The following is a 20,374-nucleotide window of genomic DNA, read 5'->3' as shown; positions in this document are numbered from 1 at the left end:
GAATCTGTGCTCACTTCAGAGTAAATCAAGTGATATACATCAATGTAAAGGAGCACTGCAAACATTCTGTACTGTACCTAATAAGACATTTGTAAAGCGATACATTAGGGTCATCATGATACGTCACTTTACATTCCCACCCTACCATTTTCATGGGTCTTATCAACGCCATAGAATTCATAATGTTGTGTATTGCTCAAAGTGTTAGGGGGTCCAAGAGGCTGCCTTCACGACGCTGCTTTACCACCGCTTTGGAGAAAACCCCACAGTTTCGCTGCTGCAGGGTGAGAGTGGAAAATCCCCATGGCAGAGGGCAGCACAGGCTTCCCAGGCAGTGCCAATAGCCACTGAGCTCACGCCCTCTGCCCAACCCTCCCTCTTGACCTACCATGAGGCTTGATCTGCCCCTGGAATGTCCCCAGCTTCGATGCACTGTGACGTCATCACCAACAGATGGCGTGAAGAAGTCAGTGACCTCACATTAAAAGGAAAAACCACATTAAGCCGGGAGGGGTCTGCGAAGCTTCGCCAGAAACCCCTGTGGTAGGTGGGAGTAAGAGGCTGCAACATATAAATGATGCAGCGCCACTTCGCAGCCACAACAGGGTACATAGGGCAAATTGACAGCTCCCTTGTAAGTAGCCCTTTGCTCCAGAGCAAGCTGCGCTGAACATGCTACCATCCTCCTGGGTCAGTTGACAAAATTACACAGTCTCTCTCTTCCCCCTAACATTCAAAGATAGTGATGTGTGTGGCACTCATGACAAATATATAGTCTTACCAAGATGGCAGCAGCAGCTGCTGATTTATATTATTATTATTATTATTATTATTATTATTATTATTATTATTATTATTATTATTATTTCAAGGGAAAGCAGACTCAGTTTGTCCTTGGTTTGATACCCCAGGCCGAAGCTCTTGCTAGTGAACTAAGATTTTGGATTTGAATAAGTGGCATAATATGAAGAAACGGATTGGTGGTACAACCTGTGAGCCCCTTAAGATGGGTTGAAGTAAAAAAGCAGAAATGGAAAGAAGGGAGAGATTGCAGCAAATGGGACTGCTGGAAAGAGACAGATAATACTGGCTGAATTCTCAGCCCTTGGCCAGGTAAAGATTTCTGCATGTGACTTGTCAGCTTCTGAAATTTGGTGATCCCTGCAGTGGACTAAAGGCATCAGCCAACATGAAGTTTTCTTTCCAAAATGCTATCATGGTATAATGTACAGTTTTGTTTTGGCCGCCTAATTTATGCACGTATCTGCTCTATTCTTCTGTTTAGATATTGCAAATCAGCCTTACTGCTGAAAAAAGATATTAGCCTCTTATGATTCTCCAATTATTTTCTGAAAGGTGGGCATTTCTTAAGTCCGCAGAGAGAAAATGAGACTTTTCTTTCATTCGCTCTGAGCAGAACTAGACATGACAAGAGGGGAAAACAGCCTCCCCAACCCCACGATCCGCCGTCATAATGCTAATGCATGGCAAGACAGGGAGTGCCTTCAGCACTCTAAGCCTGCCTCTTCTTTCCAATCCTCCCATTCAAACACTCTCCAGGCTTCCCCCCACCTGCTCCAAATCCAAAAGAAAGCCCAGCTGAGGGGGGGGGGGGAAGGCTAGGAAAGGGGGGACATTTTTAGGGGAGGCTTGATAACACAGGAGGGGCTAATTACCCATTTTCTCTTCCACTAATTCTGCAAGTCAGTATCCTGCACCTTCCCGTTACCTCAGCAAATACATGTTTAGGAAAACTGAGATCTCATGACATAACACTTAATTCTGTCCTTAGCAAAACTCCAGAGCAATTACTACTAATTAGCATGAGGATTCTGGACATACGGAAAAGCCATACTGACTCAGCTCCAGTGGCTTGTCCAGTAGCAGCGCTCTAGCAACTTAGGACAGAGACTCTTCTCAACCCAAGATCATTTAACTGGGTATTTCAAGGATTGAACCTGGGACCGTCTGCATGCAAAGCATGAGCAATAACACTCAGCTATCCACATGCTTGTGCACGCTCACACACACACAGACTCACGGTTCTATTGACCCTGAAGTGAATAGCTCATGGTGGCATCATTAAAAATGTATTCTTACATGACATTACTACATACTCCCCCTTGGAGCTTTCTAGATGCAGCTGCAATGCCTTCTCAGGAAGATACTTTAGATCCCTACTGATTACCAGTGTTATGCAAGGGAGTTTTTAAAAGATATATTTCCCCCAGCCATAAGGATAGGGCAGAGGTGGGCAAGCTTTTCAAGGTGAGGAGCAACCTGTGCATTCTATTTCCCACAGCCCAAGTGATGGCCGATCAGCTGGGCTGCCGGAAATAGCAAGGCAGGCTTCCTCTGGGCCGCAGAAAGAGCAGCCAAGGGCCACATGCAGCCCATGATGCTCAGTTTGTGTTAATTCAGGAGACACATATAATGTGGGGGGACAGGACATATGGCCCTCAATAAGTTGTTGGACTACAACTCATATTATCTCTGATCATTGGCCATACTGTTGGGGGCTGTTGGGAGTTAGAGTTCAACAACATCTGGAGTGTCACAGGTTTCTCTATCCCTAATGTAGAGAATGAATTGTAACCCCTCCCCCCTTATTTTTCACAGTTGTTGAAGGAAGCGCCTTACAAGCGCCTGTGTGTTTACTTACATTCATTTTCTGTTCCTCTTCATTTCCCCTGAGCTGCTCTGGAGAAGGTAGTCTCCTAAGCACAGGGCACTCTTCCAGCGGGCTACTGGCAGAGAGAGGACTGGGCATTAGTGTCATTAGGTCCCCGTCTTTGGCCCAGCCCCCCTCTTAGTTGTAGAGGCTGAAGGAGAAAGATGTTGGAAACATTTCAGTTTAACTGTGCAGCATATGGGCAAGTGAGATTCTTTGCCTTCAGTTAGACGTGTGTGTTACCAGGAAGAACATTCCCAGTAGGATCAAATAAGCTAATTTGCAGGCACATTTATGCATCATCAATAATTATTTTTGTAAGATGCAGGTTAACAGAACACAGTAGTAGTTAGAGAAGGGAATCACCTCTTCAACGGGTACCGGCCAGTGGTGGTGGTGGTGGGATCAATTAAGTGTTGCATTGTAGGTTACAGTAGAAAATTTGGTTCCAAATCACTGAATGGTAAACATCTTTACAAAATTGCCCACACAATACACAGTCAAGAAGCGGGGGCAGGTGTGGCAGGGCAGAGAATATGGAGCTTGTATTAAAAGACAAGGATATCTGAAGGACTGCCTTCCCCCATACAAGTCTGCTTGCTTATCAAAATTGTCAGTAGGAGCTGTCCTGCATGTCCTAACAAGCCCATCTGGTTGAGAGTCAAAGGAAGACCCTTTCAGGATTCTGACCTTGAACCACTCAGAGAGCTTTGATGGTTGGGCGGTATAGAAATAAATAAATAGTTTTAAAATGTTGTGTTTTCGGCCCATACAGCAAGTGTCGAAAATGGCAACCAACAAGTAATTAGATCTGCTGTCCTTAACCTGATGCCCTCCAGATGTTTTGGACAACAACACTCAGCTTTCCTGACCTTGGGCCATGCTGGCTGGGACTGATTGGAGTTGAAGTCCAAAATTTCTGGTGGGCACCAAGTTGGGGAAGGCTAGATTAGGCAAAACCATAAATTAGCTCTCCTTTTTGCTGAAAGCTCCTCCACATATGTTATCTCTCACATGGTATCCTCCTCCACTCTGTATAACAAGGGCCTCCAGCATAGTATCTATGGATTCCCTATCCCACCTGATTTTTACTTTGTCTAAATTATTTAAATTTAAAATATTTTAACTGTGAGGCTGGCAAGCAGCAAAGCACTGACTCCAACATCATCATTTCCAATAATACCTCTGCGCCCCATATGGGGCAAATATGCGATTTGGCATTTGGGGCTCAGATCTTGCCTTGTATATAAAATGTGTATATTTGTGAACCGCCCAGAGAGCTCCGGCTATTGGGCGGTATAGAAATGTAATAAATAAATAAATAAATAAATAAATAAATAAATTGTACTCAGTTTCTAGGACAAGTTATTTGTCTCACAGCCTCACTAGTTTGCCTTCTTGGGAATGGGTATTTTGTGACTGGCCACACCCACCATGGCAGCCATTTTGTGAATGGACAGACCTTCCCACGGCAACCATTTTGTTACAGTACCTACAACACACTCAACATTCCAAATGGGCCCACTGACCCAAAGAAGTTGAGGACCCCTACCCTAAAACATAAAGCCCAGGAAATGGCTGCTAGAAAAACATGGTGGATGATGAGCTGCAGAAGTAGCTACTTGGTTTGCCCAAGGATGTCATCAGCATTGCCTGAAAAAGGTTTTGACAGGATTTTCTTTTCAGCAGTAGCTCAGTGGTGCTTTTCATGTATGGATGCTCAAAGATTTGATCCATTCTGCATTTTTAAGAAAACTGACCCAATTCATACGTCCTCTATTACATACAGTTCACAATGCCATTATCCTTTGAGTTTTTTTGCTCTTCTCTGGATTTTGTGACACAATTCTCAGTTGAAAAGGTGTACAACAATGCATATAACTCTCTTTAGTAGGAAAGAGAGATATATTTCTGAAGCCTTATGCTTCGCCTTGGAGACAGTTAGCTACCTTCTCAGAGGCTGAAAGTGGCAAGAGTACAGGCCCACGTATATAGTATACTTAAGTAAATCCCAGAAACTAGTTCTTAACAAGGCAACCTTCTCTAGCCTCTCGAACCAAAATGTGAAGGATGCATACAATATATGCATGAACATATTGGTACATTCTCCAGTGTGGGATATACACTATAGCACAGAACCTTTAAGTAAAATCTGCATCCTACCCTATCTTTATACTCAGCTCCTGTGTAAACTCTTAACCACACTTATATGTACTTAGCAATCACTTCTCACCTGTTTAGGAAGGTGACAGAAGGCATCTGAAAATAGCCTTTTTAAACATGACTCATTATGCCTTAACACCCAGTGTTGTACACTAGTAGCACTGGTGTGATGACAGAGTCATCATACTTCCTCTGCAATATAATCATGTGCAAGATCTCCTCATTTATTCCCCCCTCTTTATTTGCAAAATAATTTACAAAAAGCTCATCTACTTATCAAGGAATGGTGTGTCACCTCCTAAATTACAGTTTGTTGTCTTTCAAATGCACGAATAGCTTTAAAATCTTTTTTCCACAAACAAATGTTAGATTTTTTTAAAGATTTAGAAAATGAAGAAACTGGTTATTTTATTAAAAGAACAAGAAAGCAGCATGTCTTCCCTCCCTCCCTTAAGCCGGACTTGAACTCTGGAATTCTAGAAATACTCATCTTCAAAACTAACTATCTACCAATAGCAGAACTGGAAGGAAGCAAACATCACCACATATTTCTCAGCCGCTTTGAAAGCTATGAGGTAGAATTTGTTATCTGGAAGTGATACCAAACTAAAATCCTAAACTGGCAGATTTTAAACATCCAGGAACACTAGGTTTATAGACCTTCCTTCTGACCCTAATCAAGCCTTCACACATTGAATTCTAACATATGTATTTCCTATTCAAACATTTTATCTAAGCAAGGGCAGCCTGCAGGACAGGCATGCCTAGTATGTAGCTTTGGAAGGTGTGATTTTGCTCCACACACACAGTAAGAAATTCGGAGGGAAATTATAATCTAATTCAAGCCACAATTTTCATACAAATTGTTAGAATTTGGCTTTACCCACAACTCCTCAAATGTAGCTCCCCTCCAATACTACCTGGATCCCATGTATTCAAAGCTAGATAACTATTTTAATGTTCAGTCACAGTTCTCTAGGTCCATCCTAATGATTACACTTCATTTTATTGCTGAATATTTTTGTACGATCATTAACATCAACGTTTATCAATCCTCAAATAATCAAGCACATGGACTTACAGACTGACATCATAGTCGAATTAGAGGGTGACTACCAATGGATTAGTATGAGCATATAAAATACTCCAAATTATTGAAACAGATCTGCTGTACTCTGCACCTCATCTCCCCCACCCTTTATAAGATCTTGTATAGAAAAGGACTGGAATACCACATTTGCACTTTACTTTTAAGCCAGGAATTCTGACTTAATAAACCACGAGCAACACGTTCACCACATTTAACTCTTCCCTTCATGAAAGTGACTAAACAAACCATGAAGGGATAACTTCATGTGACTCCCAAACCTGCAATTTATTTATTTAAAATTATTTTTAGGTCGCTTTTAATGGTAAAACCCTATCAAGGTGACACCCACACCCAGGATTTGGTTAAGTGTACCCAAACAACACAGGTTTTGTAAGCCAACAACAAACCCTGGCTTAAAGCTAGCTAATGAATCCTGGCTTGTTTGGGTCCACATAACCGTAACCACTGGCGTAGGTGTTCACCATGTCAACCCCCACAGGCACACACCTCAAGGACAGCCACCCCCATCCCCCAAAGATCAGAAGTAGATAGCATAATACCCAATTCATTAGGATGAGATGAAAAAAGTGTGGGAGTTACGCAACCTCACTTTCCTGCTCCACTACACCACAGGTGATAAACAAGAGATAGGCTTTGGTGCTATTGAAAAGTATTTAAATTTTTTAATAGTTCTTTTTGTATCTAAGGCTCGATGTTTCAGATTTAAACAAAATCCTTCTTCAAGAGCTGACGCTACACACAGGCTGCTGTAAAACAACCTGTTCTTGTATATTAGAAAATCTTAAGCTTTTCTTTCTCCAAGGTGTTCTGTGAACGAACTGCGTTGTGCCAAAGAGTTCTTTCTTGTGATGACGAGTCTAGGTCAAATGTTCGTCATCACAACACAGTTCGTTCACGGAACGCCTTCGAGAAAGAAAAGCTTAAGATTTTATATACATGAACAGGATGTTTTACAGCAGCCTGTGTCTAGCGTTAGCTCCTGAAGAAGGATTTTGTTTAAATCCAAAACATCGAGCCTTTGATACAAAAAGAACTATTAAAGATTTTATACTTTTCAATAGCACCAGAGCCTGTCTCTCGTCTATCACCTGCCCAGTGGTGCTTTTTCCCTCTACCACATGCCACTACACCACAGGCCATAATCCTAGGTTTAGTCATCATGTGAAGCTCTCCATTCCTGATTGTTTACTCACTCCTGTGAAAGGAAGTGCAAAGTGGAACCAAATGTGCTACATGCACTGGCACATTCACATCCTGGTTTATGAAGTCAGAATTTTTAGCTTAAAGTGATATGCCAATGTGACCATGAGAAACTAAACTCACCTAGCAGGATGGAGCCCTTTCAACTTTCCAATAATTTCAGCCAAGGGTAAAAAAGAGAAAAGCAAAGCAGGTATATAAACAAGAGGAAGAGTCTGAATGGCACACGCATTAGCATACCGTAGATTCGGCAAATGGAATAACCCATCTAGTCTCATACAAATATCTAAACAGTTTTAAAAATAGCATTGTAAGGTGAGGCTAACTTCCTTATTCTCCCTGGCATCTGGTGTAGAGACTCAGCTATGAATCAAGAAATCCATGTTTGATCCTCATCTCTACCATGATTTCACTAGATGGCTCTTAGCAAGGCAGCCCACTTTTCTCTCTGCTTCCCATCTGCTATATGGGAATGATAATAATGACCTACCTAATGGGGTTGTTGTAATGATTACACCAAGGTAATGCAGGCTTCACCAACCGAATGCCCTTCTGATGTTTTGGACCACAACTCCCAGAATTCTTGACCATTGGCCATGCTGGCTGATGGGAACTGAAATCCAAGAATCTGAAGGGCATCAGGTTTGGGAAAACTGAAATAATATATGTAAATCACTATGAATTCCTGAAAGCACTATAGAGTTGTTAAGTATTAATATCACATCAACATTCCCATGTGAAGGGAATGTTTGTTGCCCTATGGAGGAACATTCAATGGCCCTGTTCAGATAACATGCTAAACCATGATGGTTAAGCATTTTGAGCTAAACATTATGGCTTAGCATGTTATGTGAACCATTCCTAATCATGGTGGTCACATAACCACAGTTTAAATACACTTTCTAACCACTTGCTGCAAAAGAGTTAGTAGCCTAACCAATAAGTGAGTCCCTATTTGAAGTTGAACACACACACACACACACACACACACACACACACACACACACAGAGGTTTACAACCTGCATTGAGAACTTGGCCTTAGATTAAGATACTTCTTAAGTTCCAAAGACTAATTATATGCTGGTTAACATATTTAATATATATTATTTATTTCAGGAATATACATCTGATTTTACAATAACAAAAGGAAGGTAAAGACCACTATACAAAATGTATTATTATTATTATTTATTTATATAGCACCATCAATGTACATGGTGCTGTACAGAGCAAAACAGTAAATAGCAAGACCCTGCCGCATAGGCTTACAATCTAATAATGTACCATTAGTCCTCTAGTTCTGGGTATCCACTCTCAAAAAGGATGCAGTAAAATGGAAAAGGTTTCAACCTCTGCTCTCTAATCCCATCTTCCCTTATTCCTCTGTTTGGCAGTTCTTTCTAAAAGTCACTTGGTGAGGCAGATAAAGAACAGAAGCACAGCAGCCACTATCCCAAACTCACAGAAACATACAAGAGGTCCTCATTTACAAAAGGACAGAAGCAGCTACGTTTATTATTGGAAGCCACAGAGTTCCAACAAAACCAGAATTGTACAGATAAATCCTCAATCCTCATGAGTTTAACTAACACATCTTAGAAGATTTCACAGACCTACCTTGAAAAGATGAGTATATCCTCTAAGAAAGGGTTAGCAGACAGTACACTGGAAGCATGGTTTCACCGAAAATATTCCATTATGTGGAGCTGAGACGTGCAACGGCAGTCATGGCAATGTTTAAAGGCATGGCCCATTGGGCTGGGGTGGTGGTGATTACACAGCTTTCTTAAACTATATGACAGGAGTGTGCTTCTGAAGAGCAGTGCTTATCCTCAGATGCCAGATCACGATTTGCAGAGTGTTAAAAGTCAATTGCTTCTTATGTTTGAGAAATGCTGTCAGTGATTATTGTATCACTCATGTGTTTGTTATGAATCAAGATGCAAGAACAGGCCATAGTCAGCAGCTAACAACCGTGCCATGTGCTACTGAAACACCTCATTAGCATAGCATATGATGACAGAACATGACAGCTCACTACAATTATAGTGGGTTGTAATGCTTAACGTTCTAGTTGAGGAATGTTAACACCTGATATGGCTCATGCCAAGCAGTCTCCAATGGCTGCTTCATTCTTGCCACTTGTGACCAGACTGGGCATCAACCAGTGGAGGCTGGTGGCTCTGAAGTCAGTGGGGTGGTGAATCCGCTCCAGGTTTCAGTCAGACCTCTAAAGGAGCTCTCCATGGTGCAGCTCCTTTAGCGTTCTCACTAGTTCTGACTGAAACCCAGACCCATCGAAGCCATCAGCCTCCCCTGCTATCAACTACACACAGCACAAGAGCAGTTACTCTGTTACGATCTTTACCTCTTCTGGATCACATACACATTTGGGCTTGTCCGTGCACTCAATGTATTCCATTGTGGGTGCGCAGTTGCGCCTCGTTGTTTATATGATGCAGTTCCCAACTCGCAGCCACATCATGGTATTCCCCGTGAAGCTGCACATTTTCCGTGTGTCGTTTTACCACAACTTTTTGCATTGCTCCAATGTCACCGTGATTGTTTGTGCATGTGTTAGTGGTGGCTTCAGTTAAGTTTAAGAGAGCGGGCGTAGTTAGGGGGCAGATGCTAGTGCAGGGTAGGCACAGGAATACAGGCCAGGGGATAGGGAACGGGCTCGACAAGCCTAGTAATGGCCACCATTTCAAATTTGACCCTGTTCGGACGACACGCTAAGTCAAGATGGTTAAGCATTTTGAGCGAAACGTTATGATTTAGGGTGTTGTGGGAACCATGACATAGCGTGTCATGTGAGCCAATCCTAACCATGGTGGCAACGAAACCACGGTTTAAACACGCTCACTAACCACTTGCTGTAAAAGGGTTAGCAGCCTAAGCAAGGCTTAGTGCAGGGGTTCTTAACCAGTGGGGTACGCCTCCCCAGGGGAGGTTTGGACTGACTCCAGGGGAGGTGTGAGTAGCCTCTCAACTATAAATTGTTCGTTTTTTTTACAAGTACATAGCAGCGCAGCTTGGCCCAACCTTATTTCTTTCTACTAATCTTGGGAGCTACAACATAGCTCATTTGTACACCACGTGCGTTATCATAATTATCGTTACCTGCTACACATGCGTTAGCGTTCGTGAAGAACAATCAATCTTTCAAGGTAAGTGACTGCTTTGTTCTAAGTCACTTTTTTCCTGGTTTATTGCAAAAAGTTGAGCTGGGCCGAAAGTGTTGATTGTTCCATTTTTTGGCATTTCGTGAAGGGGTGGGAGGAAAACGAAAACTGGAGAAAAAGGCTTGGGGAAGGAGAAATTTTCGGAGAATTTCTCCTTGGGGAAAGGGACAGGGTTTCCTTCCACCTTTTGAAGTTTAAGCAGTTGTTCCTTTCTTCTTTCAATTTTTTAAATATTTTTAAAAGCACCTCTTGAAAATGCAGCAGGCAAAGTTGCTTGATTTTTCTGTTGTCAAAGAAAAGCATGTAAAGCATTTCTGAATGTGCAGAAGTGATGTCTTATGCACTTCTTGAATAAAAGTGCTTGCCATTACCTTTTTTATAAATCGTTCAAGTTCATATGTATTTAGAACTGATTAAAAATACTTAATGAGCAGTTTGAAATGGGGCCTACATTTCCTATCTGGCCTGGGCCTATTACCAGCTTTGCCTGGGCCTGGGCTGAATAGCCCATGCTCATTCCTGCCATGTAACCCTATAAATGCCCCTTTGCAGCAGTGATGCTTCTGGGTTTGGGGGGAATGAGTAGGCAAAGCAGTGTCATATAGACGCCCCCCAGAAGGGGAGGAAGAAAGAATAGCTATAGACTGTGTGCATTTGCTTGGCTCCAATCTGGATCCAGTTTAGAACTCTTCCTACCAGGCAGCCTCAAGTTATGTACAAGACCTGTCATAGAACTCTTATCTTCCACCGTGAAGGCCAGTGGTGCAAAGTATGTCCACAATTTTGGGGTTACTTCTGTGTTTTTTTACTAGCTCACATTTGCCTATGCTAATAATTTGTGGCCAAAAAGAATACAACCTTTGTAAAGCTTCCCCCAACTGATCACCTGAAGGCAGTTCTTACTAACCACAGGCAATGAGATTAGGGTAGCCATGTGTTCCACTTTAGAAGGCAATCCCCTATTTAAAAGCAACCTCCACTTGAAGGGCTGTCCAGTGCAAATCCAGATTAAAGATGAAGAACCATAAGATGGGCAACTATAAGCACAGGCTTTGGATTATCCATCAACAGTTCAGGTCCTGGCCAACAAACTGAGCAGACATACAAGTCACCATCTTCTCCCAATATGATGAGAGGTATTGTACTTCTATTTCGATTATATCTAAATTTTCATCTGTAAACATAGATCAGCACGTGCAGATTTTATGCAAATTGGTGTCATCTTTTGGGGCAATGAATGTCCTGTTTTTTTGGCAACATGTAAGGTCCACTCTAACTCAAGTGAATGGTTATTTATAAACCTAAAGAAAGTTATCCCCATAACATTCACAATGACTTTCCCAAGGATTAGCTAGAATCCCAGGATGAATGGGATCTTGAAGGTATCCAGCTCTCAGTGGTAAAATGAAAACAAAAAAAACAGCCCCTCTTCTTGCCAGCACTGCAGCATCACAAAGTTATTTGGGATGCAGAGACGGATCGGGCAAAGGAGGAGGGAAACAGAAACAGCAAGATGGAGAAAACAAGCTGCAGTTTGTTCAATCGTCTGCCAAACAAACCTTGGGCATGTCAACAATAAACCTTGGATTAGCATTAAATAAACCGTGTGTTAGCATTAAGTGCAAATCAGGTCGCTGGGTTGCATAATGTAGTAAATATTCTTATGGCCATGACATATAACTCAACTTTTTCATGTTTTAAATTGTTTAAAAGCAATTTCAAGAAGAATTAGAGAGCAAACGGGGTTTAGGACTAATCAGACAAGATCTTATTCTTACGTAAGACTACACAGATTTAGACCACCATGTTACAAGCAGGTGTATTTTATGATAGCAAAGAGATAATATATACAACAATTAATTGCTTACAGCTGATAGTCATGAAAGCCATAAAAGAAAAATTGGACTTTTGTTAACTAAATCAAAAGTTGCACCTTTTATTATTCTACACACCCAAGATTAATTACATATTGTACCACAAATTTAGCCTCCGCAGCTCTTGAGGCATGTAAAAAATAAAACAGCAGTAAAAGCAAAGCATTGTCAGACTTTCAGAAATATTTTCTGCTTTTAACAAGATAAAATTGTTGAAACAGAATGTTGGACTTGGATGTAAGTGTAAAAATTATATTCATTGTCTTAAATGACATTAATAAATTTAGCTGTATTTCCCCCTTTCTAATATATAGTCTAAACCAAATAGCCCTGGGAAAATCAGTGACAAGTTGAGGTTACTTCCAACTTGGGCTCAGCCACAATAAAAAATATCTCTAGAGGTGCAATTACACCTTTATGACAATCTTCACAGCTGCCTCTGGCCCAACAACTAGGACTTAATTAACAACTTGTGCGCTATCTTTCTACACCATTATACAGGTTAGCTGAAAACAATATTCCCTGCAGAGTCTCTTTCTGGAGAATTCCACATTCCTATTGCTTTTAAAACAACTTACAATCCACACGGGCAATAGCTACATTTCTAGTTCCAAACTTTCACTAGATTTCCTTGATGTACAGTGCCAATTTTATGTTTTTAATTCTTCTGTTTACAGTAAGAAAAGAGAATATTTTTAAGAAGAAATATTGTCTTAATAAGCTAACAGTCCAATTTAGATAGGCAAATGGGCAGAAATGAAACTTAAATCTTCGTTCTTTGTTCCAAATTTTCAGATTTACCTCTAAGGGTGTTTTTTTAAGGCATACGGTTGATGTGTTCTCTTTTATATGTAAGGGCAATTTAATAAGAAAGTGGTTTAAAGAGCAATGCTATGCTGGATGGGGCGCACTGGGAGTTGTAGGACTTTTTTATGTTTTAACATACATAGGATGCATCCTTTAATTAGAGTGAATTAATTAGAGTCACAGTCCAATCCTATGCATATTAACTCTGAAGTCAGTACCATCCCATCATGTTCGTCAGAGCTCATTCCCTAGTAAGGTCGTTTAGGATGGCAGCCTCATATTTTGCCCAATTTTTACAACTCTAAAGCTCCACTGGAATTGCACAAAAGCATGAATGAACAGGTTTGCTAAGTTCCAGAATGATGGATTTACAGGGATGGCATGAAATGTGACATTTTCACTACTAGTCACCCCATTCCAGCTGAGGGACAGCTGTGTGATGTTGAGGAACAAGCTCGGGGCTGTAGATCTCCGATCTGCAGCTGACTCACTTCATCAGCTTAACTCATTTAACTCCTGACTCAGATTTCCCATGCCCACAGTATGATTAATAATTCAAAAATGTAATCAAGGATGATGGCTTAGAGAAAGCTTCCATGCCTGGAGCAGCTGAGCAGCAGTGTGACCTGAGTGATCAGGCTCCAGTATTTTATCGCTTACAGGTAGAATATGTCCGAGAGATATTTTTTAACTAACTTTCAAATGTAAAACACTTAGAAATTATTATTTATTAAACCAAACCAAACATGATGCCATACATGCAATTATCGATTGTGTGATTTTTTAAAAATAGTATAAATAACAGGCGTGGGGAAGGTTCGTCTTGATGTGATCCTGGAGGGGAGAGTTAGAGCAGGGGATACTAACTCTTTGCCCGCTGCTGTGGTCCCAATCGGGTCCCACGTCCTGCTATTTTTACTGGAAGGATTGGGACTGGGACAAAGGATTGGGACAAAGCATAAAATCCCCCCTCCCCACCCCCACACCAGGGTAACGACCTAGATGAGGTCCTAATACGGGCTATTTACTCTTACAAAACCACTGCTAAATGCATGAATGGTGTCATTGCTAATTTGGTCCTTCTTCCTCATGGTTTTAGATTAGTTCTAAGTCTAGTCATACTTAGAATAGCCCTGTTGATTTCGGTGGGTCTATTCAAAATATGAGAAAGTCTGGATCCTGCCCTTTGTGTCTTGATCAGTGGTAGCTGCTGATGAATAGTTAAGCACAGTGTCAGAGCACTGGAGTGCCCTTTGGAGAATTTCACATTCCCGTTGCTTTTAAATTTACTTACAACCCACACAGGAGAGGGTTACATTTCTAGTTCCAAACTTTCGCTAGATTTCCTTGATGAACAGTGCCAATTTTATGTTTATAATCCTTTTTACAATAAGAAAAAAATAATATTTTTAAAAAGAATACATGTCTTAATAAGTTAACAGTCCAATGTAGACAAAAGGCTACAAAAGAGTAGAGCAACATTCATTCCCCCCCTGTCACTTTTGGCTGGCTCTAGATACGGATATAGAGGCTTTCTATACAAACAGTGAATCTGAATGTGGCTCTTTATGTAGCCAAAAGGGCAACGTCTATGCACAAGACAGAGCTATCAGTAGGCGCAGGGAAAACTTCAAGGTTTGCAGAAGGTCAATAAGATCTTTAGGAAAACAAATTGTAAAGGAGGAGGACCCCCCCCCCCAAAAAAAACACAGCTTAATGAAGGCTGAGTATGCTCCATAGCCACAGAATGCTGAACGTCTGCTGGAGGGGAAAGCAAAAAAGTGGGGGAGGATGGAGAATGAACTGGAGTAGCCTGGGAAAGGGCAGAGCTGGCTGGCAGGCACCTGAACAGGAACACTTCATGCTGCAACATTTCGAGCTCCACCAGACCTATATTTTTGTCCTGGTTTGCCCCTGCGTTATCCGCCTTCGTTTCATTAGCACGTCAAGTGCTAGTCACTTTCACATGTGCACGTTGTTGTGCTATTTCAGCTCGTGCATCGTTCCCCCTGTGCTGGCTTGTGCTTCCTCGTATTACTACTATTCTGGCGAAATCTCCTCTCACTTGTTTTCTCTCCCACTATTACGCCCACCCTGCCACCTCCCTTCTCCTTCCCCCTGCAGTTCATTGGTTGTTGTGGCTGAGAGGGACATTGTGATGGATGTGAGTGCACTATCCGCCCCTCCCCAGCATTCTGGTTTTTTGGTCTAACATTTAAGGGATTTGGGGTTTTATTGCCTGTTTCTGGCATTTGAGCTGCGTGGGGTGCAGGATCTTTCATCACACCACCTGCTCACAAACTGACTCCAGCTGAGCAGAAACCTTTTTTTTATTTCTGCGCAAATACAACAGTATGCAATCACGGCAGCCTGAAACTGCGCAATTACAGAAAAACAACACACAATGCTTTCCCTAGGATCATATTAAACAATCTAAGTGAAAGGGGGTTGTTAGCAATGGGCAATCGATGCTAGATGCCTTTTGGAAACCACACAATAAACAGAAAGGACTTTTTAAATGGGAGACAGCATGCGCGATTTGGGGTTTTCTTGGTCGCACCTGTTTCTGCCCTTTGAGCTGCGTGGGGCATTCATGCGCCCACGCTCCCTCCCCCTTCCTGGTGGTTGAGAGTGGCTGAAAAAAGTTACAGCAAATAGGCATCAGGGTGTACAGTGGGCAGAAAGAGGAAAGCTGAAAGAGAGCGGGAGTTGGAGCAGTGAAAGTACAATTGACTGTTCGTTCATTCCACCAACTTAGCATGCGTCCCCACGCAGAATGAGGAAAGGAATTCAAACTACATGCTTGAAGAGAACTGCCCCACTCTCCTCTTTCATCAGTGAGACCACCCTTCAACACAAACACCCCCAACAAAAAAAATTGTGATGTGCCGATAGTGCAAGGACAGCTTTACAGGGGGACGGAGGGGCAGTTTGATTGCGCATGGAGAAAAGAAACGGACTTTCCCGCTCCAAAATAAGACGGAAGAGGGGGGAAGAGGCCAGATGAGTGCAGTACAGAGATGACAGCATTTGAGTACTGTGCTGCAAAACTACATACCGGACATGGCAAGAGTGCAATAAATCACTTATGTGATGGAGTCAGTGTTACAGGTTTGACTTGTACTTCTTTTGAAGATAGAAGTTCTATGTAACCATCATAACAAATAGCATTGATAGATTTATCTACCATTAATATGTCTAATCCCCCTTTAAAGCCACCTGAGCTATTAGCTATCATCACATCTTGTGGTGGCAGTGAGTCCCATAAATTAATTATGCATTCTGCATCCGTCCTGAATCTGTTGCCAGTCAGTTTCATTGGATGACCCAGAGTTGTAGTATAATGAGAAAGTTATCTCTTATCCACTTTCTCCACACAATACATAATTTTATATAACTCTCCTCATCATGCCCCCCTTAACATTCATATTTCTCAACTAAAAAGCCTGAGATGCTTTAGCTAATTTGAAAGTGCATCTAAGAAAACTGCAGCCTGAACATGTGACCAAAAGCAGAGTTAAAGCGAAGCATGAAACCAAAGTAGCCAAATAGGAAAAAGGAAGCCCTGCAACAGCACAGCCAGCCACCCTCAACGTGGTGCCCTCTGGCTATATTTTACACCACAGCTCCCATCATCCCCAACCTTGTGGCTGCAGATGATGGGATTTATAATCCCACACTTCTGGAGTGCAACAGGTTGAGGAAGGCAGCTTCACAACTCTCCAGGATATTCAGGCCTGCCAATAGTCAGTATGAAATACGTAATTACAAATTCTCCAAACCACAGGAGGGCAACAGCTTGATTAGACTACTGTAGACTACTGTCACTGAATAAAATCCACCCATATAAAACAGAAGAGAAATCCATGAAGTTACCCAAAAACTCCAGTCAGCACTCCAGTTATATGGAGAGGGGGGCTGCATTTTCTCTGCGCATACATTAAGATTTTCCTCAGAGTCCACCAATAATTGGCTGATAAGGCCATGATCCACTTCATGAAGTGCCTGTAAACAAGGAGCAGAGTATGTTGTTAAACAATGCAATGGACATTATGCTAGAGTAACATTTATAAGTACTTTGCAGCATTTCTAAGGCCCTGAATAAGCCATGAGGAACAAGGAAAGAACATTTTCAATCTGCTTTATTTTAATTTGGTTATAGCATTTAAGAGTCTTTCCCCTTGAGCAGTTCATTGCATAACATAAAGCCCTCCAGCAAAGCCCAACATTTGGTGATCCTCAGCTTTGGAAGTTGGTGGGTTACTCCTTTGTAGGCTATAGGCTTCTTGCATGTACTAGAGAAATATGTGGAAATGTGGAGGTGAAAACTGATATGATATGTAAATCATTCCTTCTCTTTCCAATCTTCGGATGCGAGTGCTGTTGTTTACGTAGCCAAAATAACACCAAGGTAGAATCAACAGAAGGGTAGTATCAACAGACACAATCAACCCTGAAGTCTGCGGAAGAAGCAAAAAACTTTAGGAGGGAAATCCTACACCCCAGCCCTAAACAGCCCAATGAAGGTGAGGTTGAAAAACTAGACGGGAAGAGGTAACAGAATGGTGTATTGTGATAACTGAAAGGGTTAACAAGAGCCCTCCATACTGCAACACTCTATTGCAGATATCTCTTGTAGCATATACTGTTTGTCACAGAAAAGACCCATGAAGGACTGTCATAGCCAGCCCAAAATGTAGCTAAAGCATGCTGTCTCAGGTTCTGCAGGAACACCCTTAACCAACCTGTTCCCCCAAACGCTGATGGTGCAAAGAATATTATCTTCTCTATTTGAGGAAAAATCTATGAAGATAAAAAGGGTAGTCAAGACACTGTTCTCTAGACACCCATTTTCACTCTCTTTAAAATGAGATTGCTAGTGTATTTATATTTAATGTATCCTATAAGGAAATGCATCCTAATACAGCAGCATTATAACACTGTGCAGTTTGGGCACCATTTGCAAAATTACAGCGCCCACAAATGTTTGAGTTCAGTGAAACATTTTGAGTAGCAACCCATGGGTTCTGCATCTTTAATATAACAGATCAGAGGGACAGGCAGAAATTCAACAGGTTCAGATGCAGAGATGGGAAGAGCTTCACTTGTTGAGCTTCTGCCTGCCACACAGGTGTTAAATATATATATATAAGGGAATGGTGGCCACAATAGAGTGAGCAACAAAGAAAGCACCAGTGATCTATAGGCAAATGATTGCAGGGGTGCTGTGGGGGGCCACAAGAAGCAACTTCCCTGCCCAGATTTAGACCACAACTCGATAAGCAACTGTCTCCCCACTTGGACCACCACGTTTGCAAGAGAACGAAAATGCAGCAGCAGTTGCCGACTTCGAATATAAGCGCTGCCTGTGACGCTTGCATCTCACATCCACGAAGACTGAAGAGCGTATTAAATTTCTCTTTTATGGCGACTCAGCCACATCTATTAGAAAGACCCACCGAGAAAAACACAGGGCGACAATTAAAAGGGAAAGAACGCGCGGCTTACCATGGAGAGAAGGAAGATGCAACCTGCAAACGGAGCGTCTCAAAATTTAGCACCATAGGGGCTGCAACGCCTACCTCGTCCCCACAATTTAAAGGGCCAGCAGCATGAAGAAAACAGGGAGACGGAGAGAGAGAGAGAGAAGGGAAATGGGTTTCTCTCTCTAGGAATAGCGGCCCCTTCCGAAGCTGGCGATTGACTGACCATTTACGCTCATGTAAATTCATTGGCTCCAAGAGGTTCCAGAGATGGGCGCCCTGTGAATCGACCTGTGGAGAAAGAAAAAACTTGCAGCGGGAGAGTTTTTTCGAGGGCAGAAGGAGCCGGGAGGTGTTAACATTATTTTTTACTGCATCTGGAACGTGGATTTTATTTTATTTTGCAAAGGACAATAATAAGATTTAAACTGTTCTGGATCCTCCCACTCTGGGCTGCCTTTTTCCTTTTTCTATTTTTTGTTGTGTATATATAAAATGCTTTATGTGCACAGTTTAAAATGTAGCATACGTGCACATGACATGACAATTCCGTGCATGGATCCAAGCCGTTTATGTATGTACATGCTGGCCCTGACAAACACTTTACTCTTAGGCTGTTTTGAAATATTTCCACATTGGGAATATTTTATTGAAAGGCGAGTTAAACATTTTCCTATATAAAAGTCATCTGGAATGATATGATGGTTTATTTGGTGTTGCTTTTATGCTTTGAGTTCCATGCATTTCAAAACAGAGCCACCTGCAGGGGGAAAATACATGGAAAATCTTACTCATGGAGAAAGCTTAAACGTATTTAAATAATGCTTTGTGGGTTTTGGAAAACATTTCAAATATTCTACTCTTCCCTGTGTCAGTAGTGGAGTTAGTTATAGCCTGTTTATTTTGTTTAAACTTTCAACAAATCATAACATTTGGATAATTTAGAGTGCAATCCAGTGCATGTTTAGGCAGAAAAAGCTTCTACAACATGCTGGTTAAGGGATGCTGAGAGTTGTAGGTTCCCGCTCCTCTGCCCCTGTTTAAACATGTATAAGATTGCACTGCTATTCATAAAACCAAAGCTCTGGTTTGGATCAAAGATAGGGTGACCATATGAAAAGGAGGAAAGGGCTCCTGTATCTTTAACAGTTGCATTGAAAAGGAAATTTTATCAGGTGTCATTTGTATATATGGGGAACCTGGTGAAATTTCCTCTTCATCACAACAGTTAAAGCTGCAGGTGCCCTGCCCTCTTTTGAATCTGGTCACTCTAGTATAGCCCCTGCAGCTTTAACTGTTGTGATGAAGTGGGAATTTCACCAGGTTCTCTGTATATACAAATGACACCTGCTGAAATTTCCTTTTCTATGCAACTGTTAAAGATACAGGAGCCCTGTCCTCCTTTTCATATGGTCACTCTATACATACATACACCACAACTCACTCAATTTAGAAGCATCTCCTGACTCTGTGTAGCATTCTGTGTGTGTATGTGTAGGGGCTGCTGTGGAAAGGAGTGAGTGGGGAAGTTAGCATGGTTGATCCAGAATAAATCTGGATTCAAACACATTATAATTAATATAAAGATGTTATTACTTTTATTTTTTATTATTGTATTTATTTAATACATTTGTACCTTGCCTTTCCAAAGTTATTCAAGGCAGCTTTTACAAGGGAAAAATAAGACAATTTTTAATTTTTTTTAAAAAAAATCATAAACCAAAACAACAACCAAAAGCAAAAACAGTACAAATACCACAGCAGATTAAAAACAGTCCAAAGTGGTTAAAATTTCTGGATTAAAATTAAGAGCCAGATAAAGGTCTCGCTAGACTATTTTAGCACCTAGCAGGTGCACCTTGAAATACTCTGATCCCAA

The 20,374-nt window shown here is 41.6% G+C and overlaps 1 protein-coding gene across 1 annotated transcript in view; it reads right to left on the bottom strand.

The window, feature by feature from the left end:
* The window catches only part of GRAMD1C (GRAM domain containing 1C), a 77,246-nt gene extending 58,676 nt beyond the window's left edge, over nt 1-18,570 (bottom strand). Inside the window, exons 1-2 of the mRNA XM_063126939.1 lie at nt 18,521-18,570; nt 16,889-17,017 (exon numbers count right to left, since the gene is read on the bottom strand). Coding sequence (XP_062983009.1) covers nt 16,889-17,017; nt 18,521-18,523 — 132 coding nt within the window. The 5' untranslated portion in view covers nt 18,524-18,570. The remainder of the gene's footprint in view (nt 1-16,888; nt 17,018-18,520) is intronic.
* Nucleotides 18,571-20,374: the final 1,804 nt, after the last annotated feature.

This window comes from Elgaria multicarinata, chromosome 5 (genome assembly GCF_023053635.1).
Source record: "Elgaria multicarinata webbii isolate HBS135686 ecotype San Diego chromosome 5, rElgMul1.1.pri, whole genome shotgun sequence".
In the NCBI taxonomy this organism is placed as follows: Eukaryota; Metazoa; Chordata; class Lepidosauria; order Squamata; family Anguidae; genus Elgaria; species Elgaria multicarinata.
The sequence above is the reverse complement of the archived record's forward strand: the minus strand, read 5'-3'. Positions and strand labels throughout refer to the sequence as shown.